This window comes from Anopheles coustani, chromosome 2 (assembly GCF_943734705.1).
Source record: "Anopheles coustani chromosome 2, idAnoCousDA_361_x.2, whole genome shotgun sequence".
NCBI classification, from domain to species: Eukaryota; Metazoa; Arthropoda; class Insecta; order Diptera; family Culicidae; genus Anopheles; species Anopheles coustani.
In genome coordinates, this window is record NC_071289.1 from 40,536,291 (window position 1) to 40,553,654 (window position 17,364).

A 17,364-nucleotide genomic window follows, 5' to 3' on the forward strand; every position below is an offset into this window, starting at 1 on the left:
TATTATAACATTTTGGTCAAAAATTTAAAAAATGGAGTGTCCCATAATGATAGCCTCACTTAAAAAATCATTCAAATTAACAAAGCAACCCAGTTCCTAGCTACGTTATCAGTTGCCAAAAGTAATTTTTAAGTTCTCTTACTTTAATTTGTAATTTAATTTGAACATTGGAAGCAGAAAACAACTCTAGGAACGAGAAAAAGTTAAATTGATGCTTATCGCTGTAATGGCAAGGCAAATCATGAGATTGGTGTGCTAATAAATAGATCCACAAACGTCATTAACGATTATGTAAAAGATTCCAGTTAATATGGGCTTCAGAAGTCTCCTGGTCGTCTTCAAAATCTTTCCTCGCGTGATAATCGGAGGATTTTTTAAGTTGCTTTCAATGCAACCAAAGGTTGCCGTAGGACAAAAAACGATTTCTGGTTGAATGTGCACAAAAATGCTGTATTGCGAGCTTTGAATTCATGTTCTGATATTGTAAGAGAGTCCATGAAGAAAGTTTCTGCCCTCAAACTTCACCAAAAAGTCGCTAGATTGGAGTTTGCTACAGAACATATGACATGGAAGAATGAGTGGAGAAACATAAGTTGTCACTTTGTAGTCTTGTTCAAATTTTAAATTATTAATTTATGTTAGGTGGATTATATTGATGAAAAAAAGTTAAATATTGATGGATCGGATGGTTACATCCATTACCGGCGAGATTTGAGACGAAAGCACGATTTTTCTACCGTCGCAATTTTGAAGGTAAATCAGTCATGATTTGGGCTGCGTTCAGCGGTCTTAGTAGAATTGAATTGGCCAATATACCAACACGTATGAACAGCGATATGTTTATCGACATCCTGGACAATCATTTTAAGCCTTATCTGGAAAATCACAACAATCAACAGCTCATTTTTGAGCAAGAAAATGCTTCCGTGCACGCAAGCAAGACAACAAGAACTCACCATGCACGATCGAGAATTGAAATAATGTCTTGCCAGCCGTTTCCCCAGACCTTAATCCAATAGAGAATGTTTGTGGAAGGCTAGTTCAAGAGATTTATGAAGATGGGAGACATTACGAGACCCTAAAGGACCTTAAACTTGCTATCCGAAATGCTTGGCCTTCCTTATCAGTAAATACGTTAGAAAAATTATCGGAGAGCATGCCATCACGAATTTTCCAAGCAATAAATCGCAATGGGGGGCCCACTGATTATTAAATCATGATTTTTGAATCCATTTATGCTATTTTTGTTGATAATTTAATCAAAATCCTAAGTGAGGCTATCATTTTGGGACACCACTGATTTTGGTTTCTTGGTACTAAAGCGATTGTTCTCTCGTTTTCTTCAACAATATTTATGCAAAGTAGTCGTTTTATACTTACAAATATTTGTGAATTTTTTGGAAAAATTTATATGCTCGGTATTCGCCCTGCACAGAAAAAACTAGGTGAGGCTATCATTTTGGGACGCAGTGTATAGCTGATTTTTTTAATTAAACAGCATTATAACAAAAAAATTAAAAACATCGTCATTTTTAAACCCATTAGCCCCTACCTAGTCCTCATCCTAAAATATGGAAAGTAACGCAAGAAAGCACGAACATATTCCACGCTATCCGAAAATGTACTAATAATACCAGCTAGTATTTCCTTTCGGACTTAAAGATCACAACACAACACATGTCGAAAAAAGGGCATTTTATGGTTCTAGATTTCTATTAAATTGACTTAACTTATTTATTTAATTGTAATACTCAGCAACTTATGAAACGGTGTGATTTTCACTGTTTGTCAAAGCTGGTTCTCCAACTTTCGGTTTACCAAACACTTGAGTGAGCTTTTTTGTAAAAAAAAAACGAATGTTTTCTATTTTGATAACGGTTAGCGTAAAAATTTGCGCCGTACTTATTGAGCTAAATTCTTTATACAATGGGCCTTACGGGGCTGCGGCTTTAAAAACTACTAGCTACAACGCAAGAGATTTGAAACCGGAATACACAAAAGCAGCGAGAGACATTTAAATCAAATGTTCTATTTGTAAACTTCAACTTAACAGGCGAAACATTGCCAAAATGAGGCAATTAGGAAAGCATGAACGTGGATTGTGTGGATGACTTATTAGTCTTTAACGTCGACCTGCTCGTAGCGCGATTTCATCATTTTCTTTATGTACGTCTTATAATCGTCCGTCGTGCGACCGTACTGGGCAGCCGCGTTAGCTTTGATTCCGAGACCGACGTTTGCGACACGAGCCTCCGCCTGATAGGTTGGAAAAGAAACGGGTTAGCGCTGGAGTTGCAGAAGAAAAACGACTCTTTCGTTACGTACCTCGATGATGTTCACTCGTCCTTGATTGCTGCGGCCAAGACCTTGCCCTTCAGACCAGCCCATCTTCTGCAACAGCTTGTTGCCGATGTTGTTCTGCCCGATCGGAACCGTGGCCGAGGTGCCCTGCGAGAAGGACGATTGCGTTTGCTTTTCCAATTCACGCTGGAATCGTTCCTTGCTCCGATTAACCGGTGGAGCCTCATCTTCGCCGTACTTCTGGCGCCGCTCCTTCGCCCGGTCCCGGTACTGCAGGCTGCTGAGCGGCCCACCCGACCCACCGTCACTGCTGCCACCGCCCCCACTAGCTCCTCCACCACCACGATGCCTCGCGTTTAGCTTCTGCAGGTTTTCCTTATGCAGAGAGGACATCTTGAGATGCTTCATGAGAATCTCCTGCGATTGGAATGCACGTTTGCACAGCAGACAAGTAAGCCGTTCAAAATCAACCAGGTCGCGCTCGCCAGGCCCATCGTCACCATCGTTGTCTGACTCGGAACCAGCGCCGTAACCTGCGGCGGATTTGGCTGTCGAACCGGCTAGGTAGGAAGAGGACCCCGACGTTCCTAGGGCTCCGCCGGCCGTAACGGAAGCACGCTCCTTTTTTTCAAGCAACGAAAATCCGACGTCCGCATAGCCACCACTACCCATCATCAGGGTGCCGCCGGTGGCACCAGCGCCAACGCCACCAGCACCCACGCCGAGTGGATCCGTCAGGGGTTTGGATGATGGACCAAGCGACGAATACAGGGTTGCCTCCTCAATGCGCGCCGGTGGCTGTATGACACTGTAGTCCTTCTTCTGATTAAGCTGCTTTGCCCACTTTTCCATGTCCTTGACGATTTTCTTCGCTACCTTCACCTTATCCTGCGGTGGCAGCTGGTCTTTTGTTTTGGTTGGCTTTTCGTGCTTTTCGGGACCGTCGGCTGTGGAAGTTACTGTAGGATGATGATGCTGTTGTGCTGTACTTTCCGGCAAAACCGTCGCAGCCGGAAGTGAAGAAGTCGGTTGCGTTTCTTGTGTGCCGGAAGACGAGGCGGGTGCAGCAACGTAGGTTTGGCCATCCGGGTCCCAGTAGAGGTACGAGCTTGTTTCGCTGTTGTAGTAGTACTGCGAGTTAGCGTCGTAGTACAGGCCGGTGGTGGGATCGTAGTAGAATCCAGACGTTTCATCGTACTGGTAGAGAGACGCATCTGGTGTCGCTGAAATGAGAAAGAAATATTTAGTAATCTCATTCGAGAAGTAGATTTGATAAGATAAAAGTTACTAATTTGATCAATAAAAAAATTACAACAACAGTGTATGCAATTAACAAATTTCTGTACTACTGTATTTTTCCGTGTATAACGACCCTCTTTTAGTTAAAAGATGACCAAAGTCAGATTATACACGTGTAGTAACTTTTCGATTCTAGTTTTATCGTGATTAAAATCGCGCAATTTAAGCAACGTGCCTCCAACAAAGAGAATTTCGTATACATTCCAATATCAAGTTAAAAGTGGTTGAATACGCAAAAGTGAATGGAAATCATGCGGCAGAGAAGCATTTTGGATCACCTCCAAAGCAGATTTACGATCATAGAGTGGAGGTTAAAACAGACATAAAATTGTTAAAATTGTTGAAAATTAGAATTTTTTTCCACAAACATTGAATCATTTTTTAGGAAGGTTGTTATACACAGAAAAATGCGGTACTTTCTTTTGCGTTCTATTACACTTTCTTTTGTTCATAATAAAATAACTCTTATCGTACCATAATCGTGGCAACTGAACAGTACTGTCCCGGACTAAATTGCTTAATCGTCGTATCGATTCACATGTGGGCAGAACAGACACATATTTTGATACTAATATACATTCAACTGCTGTTTGTTGTATAGTGAATGTTGACAACCAAAAAGAAGCACAAGCGATGCCATATGCAATATTTCAAATCACGCCGCAGGAAAAGAGAAAGTTTTTTCACACCCTTTTGGGCCAAACGGAATAAATACCATATGTTAGCGGAAACATATGTAACATGAAACATACGCAATTAACTGGGCATAACATATGCACATAGTTTCATGTTCGCTATAGCCATAAATATCCAAGTGGCCGCGGGTGACCAAATCTGCAACAAAGGAAACATGATGCTGGAAAAGGGCGTCACGACTCTTCAGCGTGCAGCGAGGCGGTAAAGCAATAAACATGTAAAAAAGGATCGTAAGCATTGGCCAGGCAACGGACGGCCTACCGCAAGGCCGATGTCATGTAAGTGGAAACTCTGAACGGGTAAGAACCATGCGTAAAAACCCAGCAAAAGCCGAAGCCGGCTCGGTTCGAAACATAACTTTCCAAGACCACACGCATGGAATTTGAAACATACGTATTATAAAAAAAAATACAGGGTTAAGAAAAACGCAAAAGCTCAAATTTAGGTATCAACTAGTAAGAGAGTAACTCTTGAACGCAGACTTTTGCCGTAGATCTACATTTAAACAAATAATTTCAATATGACCAACGAACTAAAACTACTACTAAAACCATGATGGCAACATGATATGTGTGAGTTCAGGGAACATACTATTTCTTAAACTTAATCAATTTGAAAATGAGATTAAACATTAAACACACCACAAAGCCCCAATAACCCAAACAGGTACGGGGCGTTCATCCAGGATACTTACGATATTTTCGCCCATCCAAGCCGTTCGGCACAGGCAGCTGGGGTCCACTTTGAACGGGCGTATTGGAAACCGAACTATTCATACCGTGTGTTCCGTAGGCATCGCCCTTGTCACCCTTTCCGCCAGGACCGGCCTGTTTTCGAGCGATGGCAGACTGAGCGACAGCGGCACCACTGTTGGCCGTCTCACCCATCCCGCTCGACGAGGCTGTCCCGGGGCCACTCGTTTTTACAGTGGGCCCCTGCGAACGAGACAGCTCGTTCGTGTAGTACTCGGTGTAGTACTGCAAGTAGTGTTCGTGTTCGGCGGCATTCGATGCGTACATCGACGCACTGTACTCTGCCAGCCGGGGCACATCCGCCAGCGTGTAATTGTCTGGAAAGTTGCCTGCACTGCCACCACTGTTGGGCGCCTGGCCCGACGCGTTGGATGCTCCCATCGGTAAGGGCCCGATGGTCTGGGCACCGGGCGGTGGAGGTCCGCTGACATCCTGGTAGTTATTACGACCACCGCCAGAGTTTGCAGCACCGGAATTCTTGTTCATCCCATGCGAATTGTGACTGCCACCGCCGTGCCCGTAATTCCCACGCTCGAAATTGTTTCCACCATCTCCGCCACGCGGATGGCTCCCAGCCCCTCCGTGGGGACCGTGGAAGTTGCCACCTTGCCGTCCACCATTGCTACCCGGCGGTCCGCCCTGATGCTGCTGCTGCTGACCGTGCCCGCCGTATCGATTGCCTTCCCTGTGACCCTGCTGTTGCTGCTCGGCTGCTGCCTGGTGTGGCTTCACCAGGTTCCGGTTTTCCGTGTCCATGCAGTACGAGATGATTACCTCCCGGTTGTCGATTCGTAACGGTGGCTCCAGCGCCTTCAGGGCGTTGTGGGTGTTCATCGAGTCGACCAGATTTTCGAAATGCAGATAGCACATACCGCGCGAGATTGACGTCAGCGGATCCCGACAAATGACCACCTTCGCTAGTTTGGCTACGAAATCGGCGGGCAGCACCTTCTGCATTACGGACAGCACGCTTTCCTCGTTCGTTAGCACGTCCAGGTTGCGCAGCATAATCTTTTTGGTGAGGATGTTGCTCATCTCGTCGCTACCATCGCCACCCATTTCGCTGTCCTCGCGTGAACCGTGACATTTGAAGCAGTTTTCCCTCCGCTTGAAGTTGAACGCATAGCACTGAAAGTACAATACATCCAAGGAAGATTTTAGCTATGCCAGTGAAGCACTTCAGTTTATGATTTCTGATGAATGAACCCAGAATATCTGATGAAAAAAATACAATATTTCTATACTTCGCTGACTGAGCATTATAATTATTATACTTATTAAGGGTCCGCGACAGCCGAGCGGTAGCGCCGGTTAGAAAATCGGCCCATGAGCGCCGGGGCTCACCACCTCGACGGCGTGGGTTCGAATCCCAACCGAGACCGGACCCTCCCCTGTACGAGAGGACTGACTATCCACGTACAACAGGGAAACAAGTCTCGTAAGCCCTTAACGGGCAGGCATGACCAAGAGGTCGTTACGCCAAGAAGAAGAATTGTAATAAACTTTACTTATAAATAAAAATTAAACAACAATGATGTATATGATGTAAAAGCTTTAGGTGAGGGTAGCAAATGCAAATCGTTGATCTGGCAAATAGCTTCATCAATCGAAATGTTAAAATTAAACTACAGCGTGTGGCCACTGATAACCTACCTTAGCACAGTACCAATCCGTTTGCGACTTGGAGGGCATGGAGAATGTGTACTGCATGACGGCATGATGCCCATTGAACACTAGCACGCCCTGTGAGAGACAAACGAAACAGAAACGGGAAGAGAACGAAAGAAGAAGCCGAAATTAGTAAGGACAGATGTTCCAGAAATCCCTAACGAGAATCCCTATTCCACTCGCGCTTTGAGAGGCTGCAGTAACAGTGCTGTACTGTTGCCGTCGTTTGGCATGCCGGGCTTCGTCCTCCTTGGTCTCGATATCCTCCAATCGACGCTGGTTTGTTGTTTGCGGGGCTAGCGATATGTGTACGGGTGTTCTTGTTCACGGATCCATTTAAGATTCGGTTTTACCAAAGAGAACCAATGTTTTGCAATGCGAACTATGTAATCGAATCGAATTGATTTTAAATATGTAATTATGCAAAATAAAACATTTGAAGGCATAAGGCTATTATCTGATTTGCAATGGATAGTTTAGAACGGATCAATTTTCACACCCGACTGACCGTTGGCATCGAAGTAATGATACATTTACATGAGGTGAAATGAGATATCGATAAGATCTTTTTTTTTTGCCCTATCTGTCGGCGGTTTTGACGCCCGTTGCTGAATTGTTCTTATCTTATTTGTATCCCACTTTTCGACGATAGCACAGCATACATAATTTTCATTCGCTAGAATTTACGATTGCAGCAACAATCAATTGGCATTGTTTTTCTTTTCTGTATTGTTTGCTGTTTGGGTACCTGCTTGTAACATATCCACCGAGTTGCTTCCTCTTCTGTGCGAAACTCGACAAATGCGAACCCCCTCGATTCACCTAGAAGTAAAAGACGGTCGGGAATAGAGAAAGAGCAAACACAAACACGATATCAATCATAAAAGCCAGCTCTGAGACGCAGCGGTTGGATCATAATGCTCGTTTTCTTGTTCATGTCCCAATAGCTGTAGTGATATTGCATCCAGTTCGTTTGAACCAACAGTGCACGTCGCGCCGTCCGTGAAGTTGCCAGCTTTCATCACCAGTTTACGTTAGAGTTTAAGGTACACATGTTTATGGTTTAGATGAAGAGTGGGGAATAATTTCCAACCCTTAGCATCGCAAACATTTATGGTGATCAACAAACTGGCGCCATGCTGCAAACGCTACATCGGACTTACCGTTAGTGTAAGGAAAGCTCTTAAAAACTATGATCTTAACCTACATTGTAGCTAAACTTGATTTAGGTCTGTTTACCTGTCTTTTTCTTGCGGATCAGGCGAACGTGAAGCGCTTGTAAGCCGCACTGGATGAGATCACTGTTTATCTGTTAATAGGGTAGAGCGTTAGAAAATGAAATCTGCTTCCCGATACGTTACAATTGCAATTGCGAACTTACATCCGCTTCGGTCACTTGTGGTGCCAATCCACGGATGATGATGTTGTTGTTGGGCTTCTGCTGATAGTAGTACTCATTGTCGCTATCAAAGTTATCGCCCTCGTCCATGGAGCTCGGAGAATATCCTCCACGGCGTCCTCCTTTGTCCCGATCTCTGTGAAAAGGATAGGGCGCAGTGTAACTACTATGTTTGGTTCATGCGGGTCCAAATTGGTTACCTTCGATCACGAAATCTCTCACGATCACGGGATCGTCGATCACGATCTCGTTCACGGCTTCGCCCACGATACCGTTCTCTGAAAGCAACATAAAAAGAAAGCCCGATAAGCAGCTCTAATTGTTAAATGTTTGCACCATCGATGCGAACCTTTCCCAGCCACCATCGTCATAGCCTTGATCGTTGGCATCCCGGTACGGTTCTCGTTCGTTGCTGCGCTGGCGCGGATGACTGTAGCGCTCTTGGCTGTACGAACGGGATCGGCTACGGCTGTAACGGCTGTTGTTCCGGTAGCGCTCCCTAAAAATCAAACAAAACCTCATTAGTCCATGCGAGTACCGAGCGCCGTCCGGTACGTGTGGTTCTGCGTCTGGGATGCGCCAGACGACGAAGCTACGATTGGCCACGACGAGCAGTGCCAGCAGCCGTGCAGTCGCGGTCGGTTTCTTCGCGCATGTGGCAGGAGTAGGAAGTGTCTGGCAACGTGCGCATGTAACTGCGGTGCCGATACCATCAAGCCCTTACTTCGATCTTCCTCGATTGGCCCGGTCTCGCTCATCACGTCGGCTGCGATTTCTATAGTAGCCAGAAGTATCACTGTCTGGGCTCGGAGAGACTATAAACAATCACATTTCAAAGGAGATTATTTTTCGGTCGATTGTACACGGTGTGAATTATGTAGTGACACGATCAATAGACGCGTCCGTAGAAATATCTCCAACATAACTGTTTCAATAATACCTGGCCATCTGCCAGTTAATTTTACTTCGACATATTTTTTATGGACATAATTTTGTTACTTGTTTTACGACTAATCGGAACGCGTCACCAAACTACGCATTCGTGGGAATGAGAATACAAAAAAGAAACTTAAACAATCCAAATACTATGATGCTCTAAAAATGGAGAAACACAAACATAAAACGTGGTTTTGGAACCTGACCAAATGCAATTCCCTTCAATCTCCATGGGGTAATCCGCAGGACGAGATCACAAAACCAAACCAAGGAGGTGCTACGCTTTCAAAGATGGCAGACTTACAGTCCATTTTCCCTTTTGTTTTGCTCCGTGCTAGCTTCGCCTGGTTGCACTTTTCGCACTGGATTTCACTTCTTCTATACAGCAAATTGTTCAGTGAACGCCGTATGACTTTCTAGTGCAGGCTAGGATGCACTTTTCCAGTGATTTTAGTACGCGGCGTGCAGACCATCGTACGAACACTTTTTGCACGAAAATTTGACTTTCCACACGTCTGCCAGCTTTTCTTTCTTCACTTTGACATTTGATGGCTAACAAGGTTTTTATATGGTATTCGATTACAGTAGAGCGTCAATTATCCGGGGTGCTCGGGAACGGACTGACACCGGATGCCACAATTACTCGGGGTCCACACTACAGCGCGACGTCCCGTCACGAAACGCGAGTTCGCCTGACACGCTTTCCAGACTGCACCGCCGCGTAACGCGACGTCGCCTGACAGGCGCTGAAGTCCATGCAAAAAAAAAAATCTAGCGCGATTCGCGCGAAATCGCGCAAGGTTTTTTTTATACGGAGTTCAGCTCCTGTCAGGCGACGTCGCGCTGTAGTGTGGACCCCGAGTGACAGGCGGCCGAACTCCATACAAAACGTGTAGAAACAGCGAAAAACGCGACGTCGCGCTAGCTCTTGTCAAATGTCAATTCGAAACGTAAACAAACCGACAGCTGGACAAAACGTAACCAAACCGAATCACAAACCAGTTCCAGTTCGGCAGTGAATCAGAGCGGAGGTTAGCAGTGCACAAGTTTCCTGAAAGGGTTAGCGGAAAAGTAAGGTTACGGCACGACCGCGTGGCCACGCCGAGCTGGAGCTCAGGTCAGAAAAATCCTAGCTGCCGCACATCTCGTGCTGTTTGAGTCAATCAAGCGGACCACGAGTTCTTGTGTCCTGACAACGGAAGGAATTATCCCTCCCGTGGACGGCGGGTGGACATATGGCTTTTATAGCCGGTCCTAAAGGACGAGCCCCTTCATAGGAGTTCGGACAGAGTCGGTACGCCTCTGATTACGAGTAAGGGAACAAACGTTCGACTTAGCGTAGGAGGATATACCCCGACTCGCATAGCGAAAGAAGAAGAAGAAGAAGAATCACAAACGCGAACAAAATGAGCGAAACATCGGATTTTTCGTTGTACTACTTATTTTAGGCTTCAAATGTAATTCAAAGGCACAAATGTAATTCAGTTATCAAACTCCGTTTTAATTGGTATTTTTACCTACAGGGCTACTTTTGAAACTGGACGTCGCGCTGCAGTGTGGACCCCGAGTCTGATTATATACCGGACCATCCTTCGATTATTTCGTCATGGTTCTTGGCAATAGTTTTTATAGGATGCAGTAAAATTATCCGTTACTGACCGGTTACAATTACAAAAGTACTTGTCGATCTTACTCCATATAAAAAAACCTTGCGCTATGTCGCGCGAATCGCGCTAGGTTTTTTTTGCATGGAGTTCAGCGCCTGTCTGGCGACGACGGTGCAGTCTGGAAAGCGTGTTACACGTCGCCTGACAGGCGCTGAACTCCATGCAAAAAAAAAAAACCTAGCGCGATTTTCGCGACGTCGCGCTGTAGTGTGGATCCCGGGTTAGAAGAAAATTTATGAAGTCTATAGAATTTTTGTTTAAATATGAAGGAAACCCTTGAAGGTTCAGGCCCCCTTGCGAGCTTGTGACCCACCGCGGCCGATTTGTCCCAGCACCGTTAAATCCGCCTCTGCGTTTACTTATTTGGTCAATTTCGCCCCGAGTTACTGGTTCGCGCAGGCGAAAATGCTCTCGAGCACAAAGGGTTAATACTGCCCAGGATAATCGACGTTCATCTGTAAATTCGAACCTATAGGTTCACAGCGATAGCGACCGTTCCGCCCATCATCTACTTCAAACCTCCAGCATTCTGCTTTGACCCATTCTGGAAAGAACGTTAGCGCTGTGAGGTTGGTGTGATTTGACTTGTCGATTCTCGGAGTCTGGTCAGTGACTAAAACTTCTTGAATTAATTTTGTGCCCAACAACAGTGACCTGCTTGTTCGGTGAGTAAATTTCATCTATAATAAGTATAATACTTTCTAAAAGTACTATTCGTGTTGGTCTTATAAAATGAATAGTTTGTGGTGTACTAGCGTGATCTCGATAGAACAGAACATCCAGAAAGCTCGACGAAGCATGCCTTTTGTTCTGTAGGCAACAAAATGGCGCGCTCTTAGTAACAAAAGATACTTTGTGTAGTATGTGGTGCTTGACGACGCGACCAATATTGCAGCTGGCGATTGCTACATGTTCGAACGTGTTCAGAGTTGGCTAGCAATTAACGAACTGAGTGAGATTCTTCTCAAACCCGGAGTTGACCATTTTGGATACATGTATCATGTGAAAATCGCTTGTGATACTTGTTTTTAATGCTGAATCATCTGATTTTAACGAGTTTGCTTTCGAGACCTTCCTTAAAAAGTTTGTCGAACACGCCAAATTCTAATAATTCGAGGATTTCAGGCTTTGCCATAGCGTTTCAGAATGAGTTTGCAGCGTCTCCGGGCATCACTTTCAGGAACAAAAGAACATATTTTCAACGAATTGCGAGCGTGGCTGCTCAGCGAAATGTATGGATTCCCTTAGCAACTAATTCGACATATCGTCCCTTGTTGTCTTGTGTAGTGTTCTGATTTGTAAGTTTTTCATAACGCGTTTTTATGTCGAGTTACCGGAATTGGTATCGGGTTTCATGTTTAAAAGAAAATTAGTTTCGCCTTAACGAGTTAGAAGTGTGGTGTTCTATTTTAATCCTTTTTCTGTTCTATCTGTGCCGTATTTGTTGTAATTTTTCATAAAATTATAGAACCATCGATCAGATGAGCAGAAGAAATTGTTAGGAGATATGCCGATAAAAATGATTTCTTTGAAATAGAACACCGTTTGAACCTTTGGATCCCAAGCAGCAGCACACTCAGGTGGATAGTATTAGTGGGGGAACGCGCGTTCTCCATGCTGTCAAACTGCCCTTTAAAGGTGTGTGTATGTCAGAATCTAAACGCACGTGTTTTTCGTAAACAAGTCGAGCCGCAGTAATCATTGCGTGTGGTTTCGCAGAGGGCAGCCTGCTGGTTTACCGCGAAAAATGCGATCACAAAACAACCTAACAAACTAAGCGAATATTGGACCTAAGGTAGTGGTGACGCTTCGTCGCACTCTTCCTTATTTGCTCCGATTTTCCATCTCATCCGTCCGGGTTGTGGGAGTGTTTGCTTGCGCCTGCTGTTTCGCTGAGCTAGTCGTTATCCGATATTGGATCGTCGCAGAAGTGTGTGCCCCACCGCGGTACTCAGTGGCCAATTGGATTGGATGTCAGTCGGAGGCATCGGTTGGCAGGTGTGTAGTTTGTGTTGCTTTCGTTGATTTATATTCTTTCGAGAATAATAATCATTTCGCATTCTTACTGTTGTACCTTTTAATTTCTCTCCGTTAACAATGCACTATTTTGTATTGCTGCGCTATTTTGCAGTGAACGGAAAGGCCCTGTGTGCAAAATATCATATCAACTCTTGTGATACGATTCGGAAGAACGTGCACGTTCCGGCACACCGGACACTACTCGTTTGTCGTTCATCCGCAAATAATTGATGCAAGGTGCCCGCGCGAGTCGCATTTCCTTTCGCTCGGAAGCTGCCTGACCAGTTCTCCTCGCACAACGGTTTTACGCTTTATCTGTGTTTTGCTTAAGATGGGTGATTTTGGTTTGAAAAATATTATCACCTTAACAAATACACGGTGGCTTTCTTTTCATCGGTAATTAGTTTTTATTATAATATCCGTTTTTTTATCTTTTCTTTGTGCCGTCTTTTCCACCAACCGCAACACACATCAACAGAGTATTCGAAACGACACGCACGTTCATTTTCCCGTTTGCCACCAGCAGCAACACAGCGCCATTTTCGTGGAAAGTCTGACTACTCGAGTGCAACTGGCCGGGTGGGTAGACTTATTCCAGTCACGAAAAGAAGTGAAAGAAGTGGAGCGATCGAGAGCTACCGGAAAAAAGGCATTTGAAAGCATTTCTTCGTCCGTGGGCAATAGCGCGCGCGAACACAAACACAGGCCGGCGGGTTAGTTGCAGAAGACGACGCATTGGGAATTTGTGACGAGTTACAGAGACACACAATTAAAAAGATGAGTGGAGAATGGGAAGAAAATGTAAGTAGTGTTTTTTGTTTCTAAAACCGCCAATCCTGCAAGCTTCTCGGATGGTTGAAACATATTTCTTGTACGGCTATGCTTTTCAGGGTGACGATCAGGGACTGAGCTTTGATAAGCCGAACTACACCGATGTAACTGAGAGCGCTAATAACGAATTTGACAATGGAGCAAGCAACGGATATGGTAAGTTGTGATAGTAATGGTTATAATGCCCATGCAAGTGCCATTTTACGTTTTATAGATTGATTCCGTAAATAATGTATACTTTTTCCATTGTAGATAACGGATTTGATGAGGATTCTACTGGTGGCTACGATAGCGCACCCTCGTACGGTGGACGTGGAGGACGTGGTGGACGCGGCGGGCGTGGTGGGCGAGGAGGTGGGCGCGGCGGCCGTGGTCGTGGTGGTGGCGGAGATCGAAATGGAAATTATCGCAATGGCGGTGATGAAGAAGGGGGAGATCATTATTCCGGCAACGATCCTGGTATGGATCAGGTGAAGACTGATAAACCTCGCGAGGTATACATTCCACCGCTTCCCACCGAAATTGAAGCGGAAATTTTTGGCTCGGGCATCAGCTCCGGTATCAACTTTGATAACTTTGACGACATCGAAGTGCGGGTCTCGGGAGAGAATCCACCGGCACAAGTAGAAAGCTTCGCCAGTGCAGGTCTGCGGGAGGAGGTGATGACAAATGTCCGCAAGTCGGGATATACTAAGCCAACGCCTATTCAACGGTACGCCATGCCCATTGTGATGGAGGGCCGCGATTTGATGGCATGCGCACAGACTGGATCTGGAAAGACTGCCGCTTTTATGTTGCCCATGATTCACCATCTGCTGTCGATTGAAGGGATCGACTTTTTCTCGCGCGCTCCTTACATTGTGATCGTGGCTCCGACACGAGAGCTTGCCATTCAGATCCACGACGAGGCGCGAAAATTCGCACATGGTACGAAACTGAAGGTGTGCGTGAGCTATGGCGGGACGGCGGTCTACCATCAGTTGCAGACCATGAACGCTGGCTGTCAGATTCTGGTCGCAACGCCTGGTCGTTTGATCGATTTCATGAACCGCGGCGCAGTCACATTCGAAAACGTGAAATTCGTCGTGCTCGACGAAGCAGATCGCATGCTGGACATGGGCTTCCTGCCGTCGATCGAGCAGGTCATGAGTCACCAAACGATGGCGTCGAAGGAGAATCGTCAGACGCTCATGTTTTCGGCCACCTTCCCGTCCGAGATTCAGGAGCTGGCTGGACGGTTCCTAAACAACTACATCTGTGTTTTCGTTGGCATCGTGGGCGGGGCTTGCAACGATGTAGACCAAGTCATCTTCCAAGTCGAAAAATTCAAAAAGCGCAAGAAGCTGGAGGAGATCCTAAACGAGGGCAACCCGAAGGGCACACTCGTTTTCGTCGAAACAAAGCGTAACGCCGATTTTCTCGCCTCGTTCATGTCGGAGACACAGTTTCCGACCACTTCAATCCACGGTGATCGGCTCCAGCGTGAGCGTGAAATGGCTCTGAACGACTTCAAGACGGGTCGGATGGATGTGTTGATCGCGACTTCAGTGGCCGCTCGCGGGCTGGACATTAAAAATGTTTCGCACGTCATTAACTACGATCTGCCGAAGGGTATCGACGATTACGTGCATCGCATCGGTCGTACGGGACGCGTCGGCAACAAGGGTCGCGCGACCAGCTTCTACGATCCAGAGGCGGACGCTTCCATTGCTAACGATTTAGTAAAGATTCTCACTCAGGCCGGGCAGCAGGTGCCCGATTTCCTAAGCGGCAGTGGCGGCTATGGTGGTGGTTCCTTCAATGGATCGTCCTCATTCGGTGGACGGGACATTCGCGACTCGTACGGGTCGCGTGTCGAAGCCCAACCGGTTCAACAGGAACCGGAAGAAGAGTGGTAGTGACGAAGACTCGCGTGCTGAACAAAATGATAACTTTTATCATAATTCTTTTCATTCATCATTTCAACAATGTTACTGGATTACCTTATCGACGGCTGCTACATTTCAAATGTAAAAATGTCGTAAATAAACGATCGAACTTTTCGTAGACAACATTTCTTGCTTTTTATGTTATCCTTTCTCGTCGTGAAGTTTTTACTAAACAGATCAAAGTGATTATCGCTGGCTATCATGGTTTAGTTACATACGTGGAGTGCAATATGTTTTCACGCGCTTTTTTATCGTTTTGTAGTGGAAACTCAACAGTTCATATACGTTTTATTTCTATCATATATTTTTCTCACATTGTACTGTGTTTCGACAAGTCAATGAACATTTTCTTAGATTACTATCATTCAGTGAATTCAAAAAAGTAAAAAATGAAAAAAAATCCGTGTTAAGATGAAAAATGAAACCATACGGAGCGTACACATACTATTCTGAAGAATTTTCAGAATGAGGGAACTTGGCGTAGCGTATTTGGTTATGTGTACTTATTACTTATGTGGCTCTACAAAATGTTTAGTTATGTGTATTGAACACTAAATAAGATTTGCACGAAGCAGTCGAACAAACAATGGTAAGTAAATTTACCGTTTCAGGAGGAAAGAAAAGCATCTTCATTACTATGTTTTCTTATATTGTTTTATTACAGAGGATTTATTTGTCGCAGATGGCGTTCGCTTGAGTTGCGGCGGTCTGAAGCGAAGTCTTCAGGAGAGCTCGGGCGTCAGAAAGACAGTCTTGTAGTGCAGCTCTCAAATCGGCTGATAGATCTCCAATAGCGCCCATTCCTTCGATAACGACCGGGGAGCTCAGCTTGCTCTCAATCGTGGCCTGAACAGTATCCGGATCGGTAAGAATGTTCACTCCACGGATGCTGCTGAGCAGGCTGGCCTGGGCGTACGCCTGGCGATCTGCACTATCCTGTGCGGGGAACAAGCCGGCGAACATGTCATCGTCGATTTTGGCCACACAGTTTCCGAAGGAGATACCAGCTAGCGTCATGAGCGCATCGGTTCCCATTTGTACGTAACTAGCGCAGGCCCTATTGGACACAACAGCGAGGCTGTCAAGAATGTTGGCTTCTTCGTCGATGGTCTGCTGAATGTATGGCTCCTGGGTGAGGATCAGCTCCGACTGGACCGATACGAGCAGCTCCGAACCACCGGACAGCAGTTTGCGCTGCTGCTTTCCTCCGGTGGTTTTCAATGGAAGGAACGCTTTCAGGACATCCCGTCGATTACATTCAACTGTATCCAGCCCAACGAGGGCGCACACGAGGATAACGGGCAGCACGATAGTGGTGAGCTTCATCGCAAACTAAAACTCCCGGGACGCAATACCTGATACAGACCAAGTGTGAAGTGATAATGGAATCTTGTTGTCTGAGCGGTAGTTCTTTATATTGAATTGTTCTTTATCGGCCAGTAGAAGAACAGTTTTCATCATTTGGTGATAAAAGGGAGCCAGTAACAGGAAACCGTAGTCGTAAAACGGATGTTTAATCGATAACTTAAATTAAGCTGATAAGTTCGTCATACAAACCGGATGGACAGGGTTTATGAATGATCGTGGTTATCAGGTTAATTTCCGTTCCAATTAAATTCACCTGTCCCTTTACGACAAATGGTGGTAGTAAATCTCTTGGAAAAAGATTTGATGGTTATTGGTTTAAAATTAGACGTGAGAGCAGAAGGCAAGATAAGATACTTCCTGGATGAGGACATTACTCTTCTATCTCTTCGTTACTGCTTTGTCATCGACAGTTTAGGGTTTCGAAAACAAGCTGTAAAAATGACTCCTTCTAGTTTCAACTCTGTTACATCGCACTGCAGATACAGCAATCTCCGACAAGG

The 17,364-nt window shown here is 45.4% G+C and overlaps 2 protein-coding genes across 2 annotated transcripts; one reads left to right on the forward strand and one right to left on the reverse strand.

Annotated features, from left to right (window-relative positions):
- Nucleotides 1-1,525: 1,525 nt before the first annotated feature.
- On the reverse strand, nucleotides 1,526-9,575 carry LOC131266889 (RNA-binding protein 5-B-like). Its single transcript, XM_058269570.1, has 11 exons — nucleotides 9,356-9,575; nucleotides 8,840-8,930; nucleotides 8,465-8,614; nucleotides 8,316-8,393; nucleotides 8,098-8,251; nucleotides 7,956-8,025; nucleotides 7,465-7,538; nucleotides 6,702-6,791; nucleotides 4,991-6,176; nucleotides 2,326-3,524; nucleotides 1,526-2,256 (listed from the first exon to the last, which is right to left on the reverse strand). The coding sequence occupies exons 1-11, from the start codon at nucleotides 9,360-9,362 to the stop codon at nucleotides 2,116-2,118; spliced, it is 3,240 nt and encodes a 1,079-aa protein (XP_058125553.1). The 5' UTR covers nucleotides 9,363-9,575; the 3' UTR covers nucleotides 1,526-2,115.
- Nucleotides 9,576-11,266: 1,691 nt separating this feature from the next.
- Nucleotides 11,267-15,621, forward strand: LOC131262794 (ATP-dependent RNA helicase vasa). The gene is made up of 4 exons (XM_058264870.1): nucleotides 11,267-11,383; nucleotides 13,218-13,538; nucleotides 13,628-13,724; nucleotides 13,821-15,621. Exons 2-4 carry the CDS (start codon nucleotides 13,515-13,517, stop codon nucleotides 15,464-15,466), a joined length of 1,767 nt encoding a protein of 588 aa, XP_058120853.1. The 5' UTR covers nucleotides 11,267-11,383; nucleotides 13,218-13,514; the 3' UTR covers nucleotides 15,467-15,621.
- Nucleotides 15,622-17,364: the final 1,743 nt, after the last annotated feature.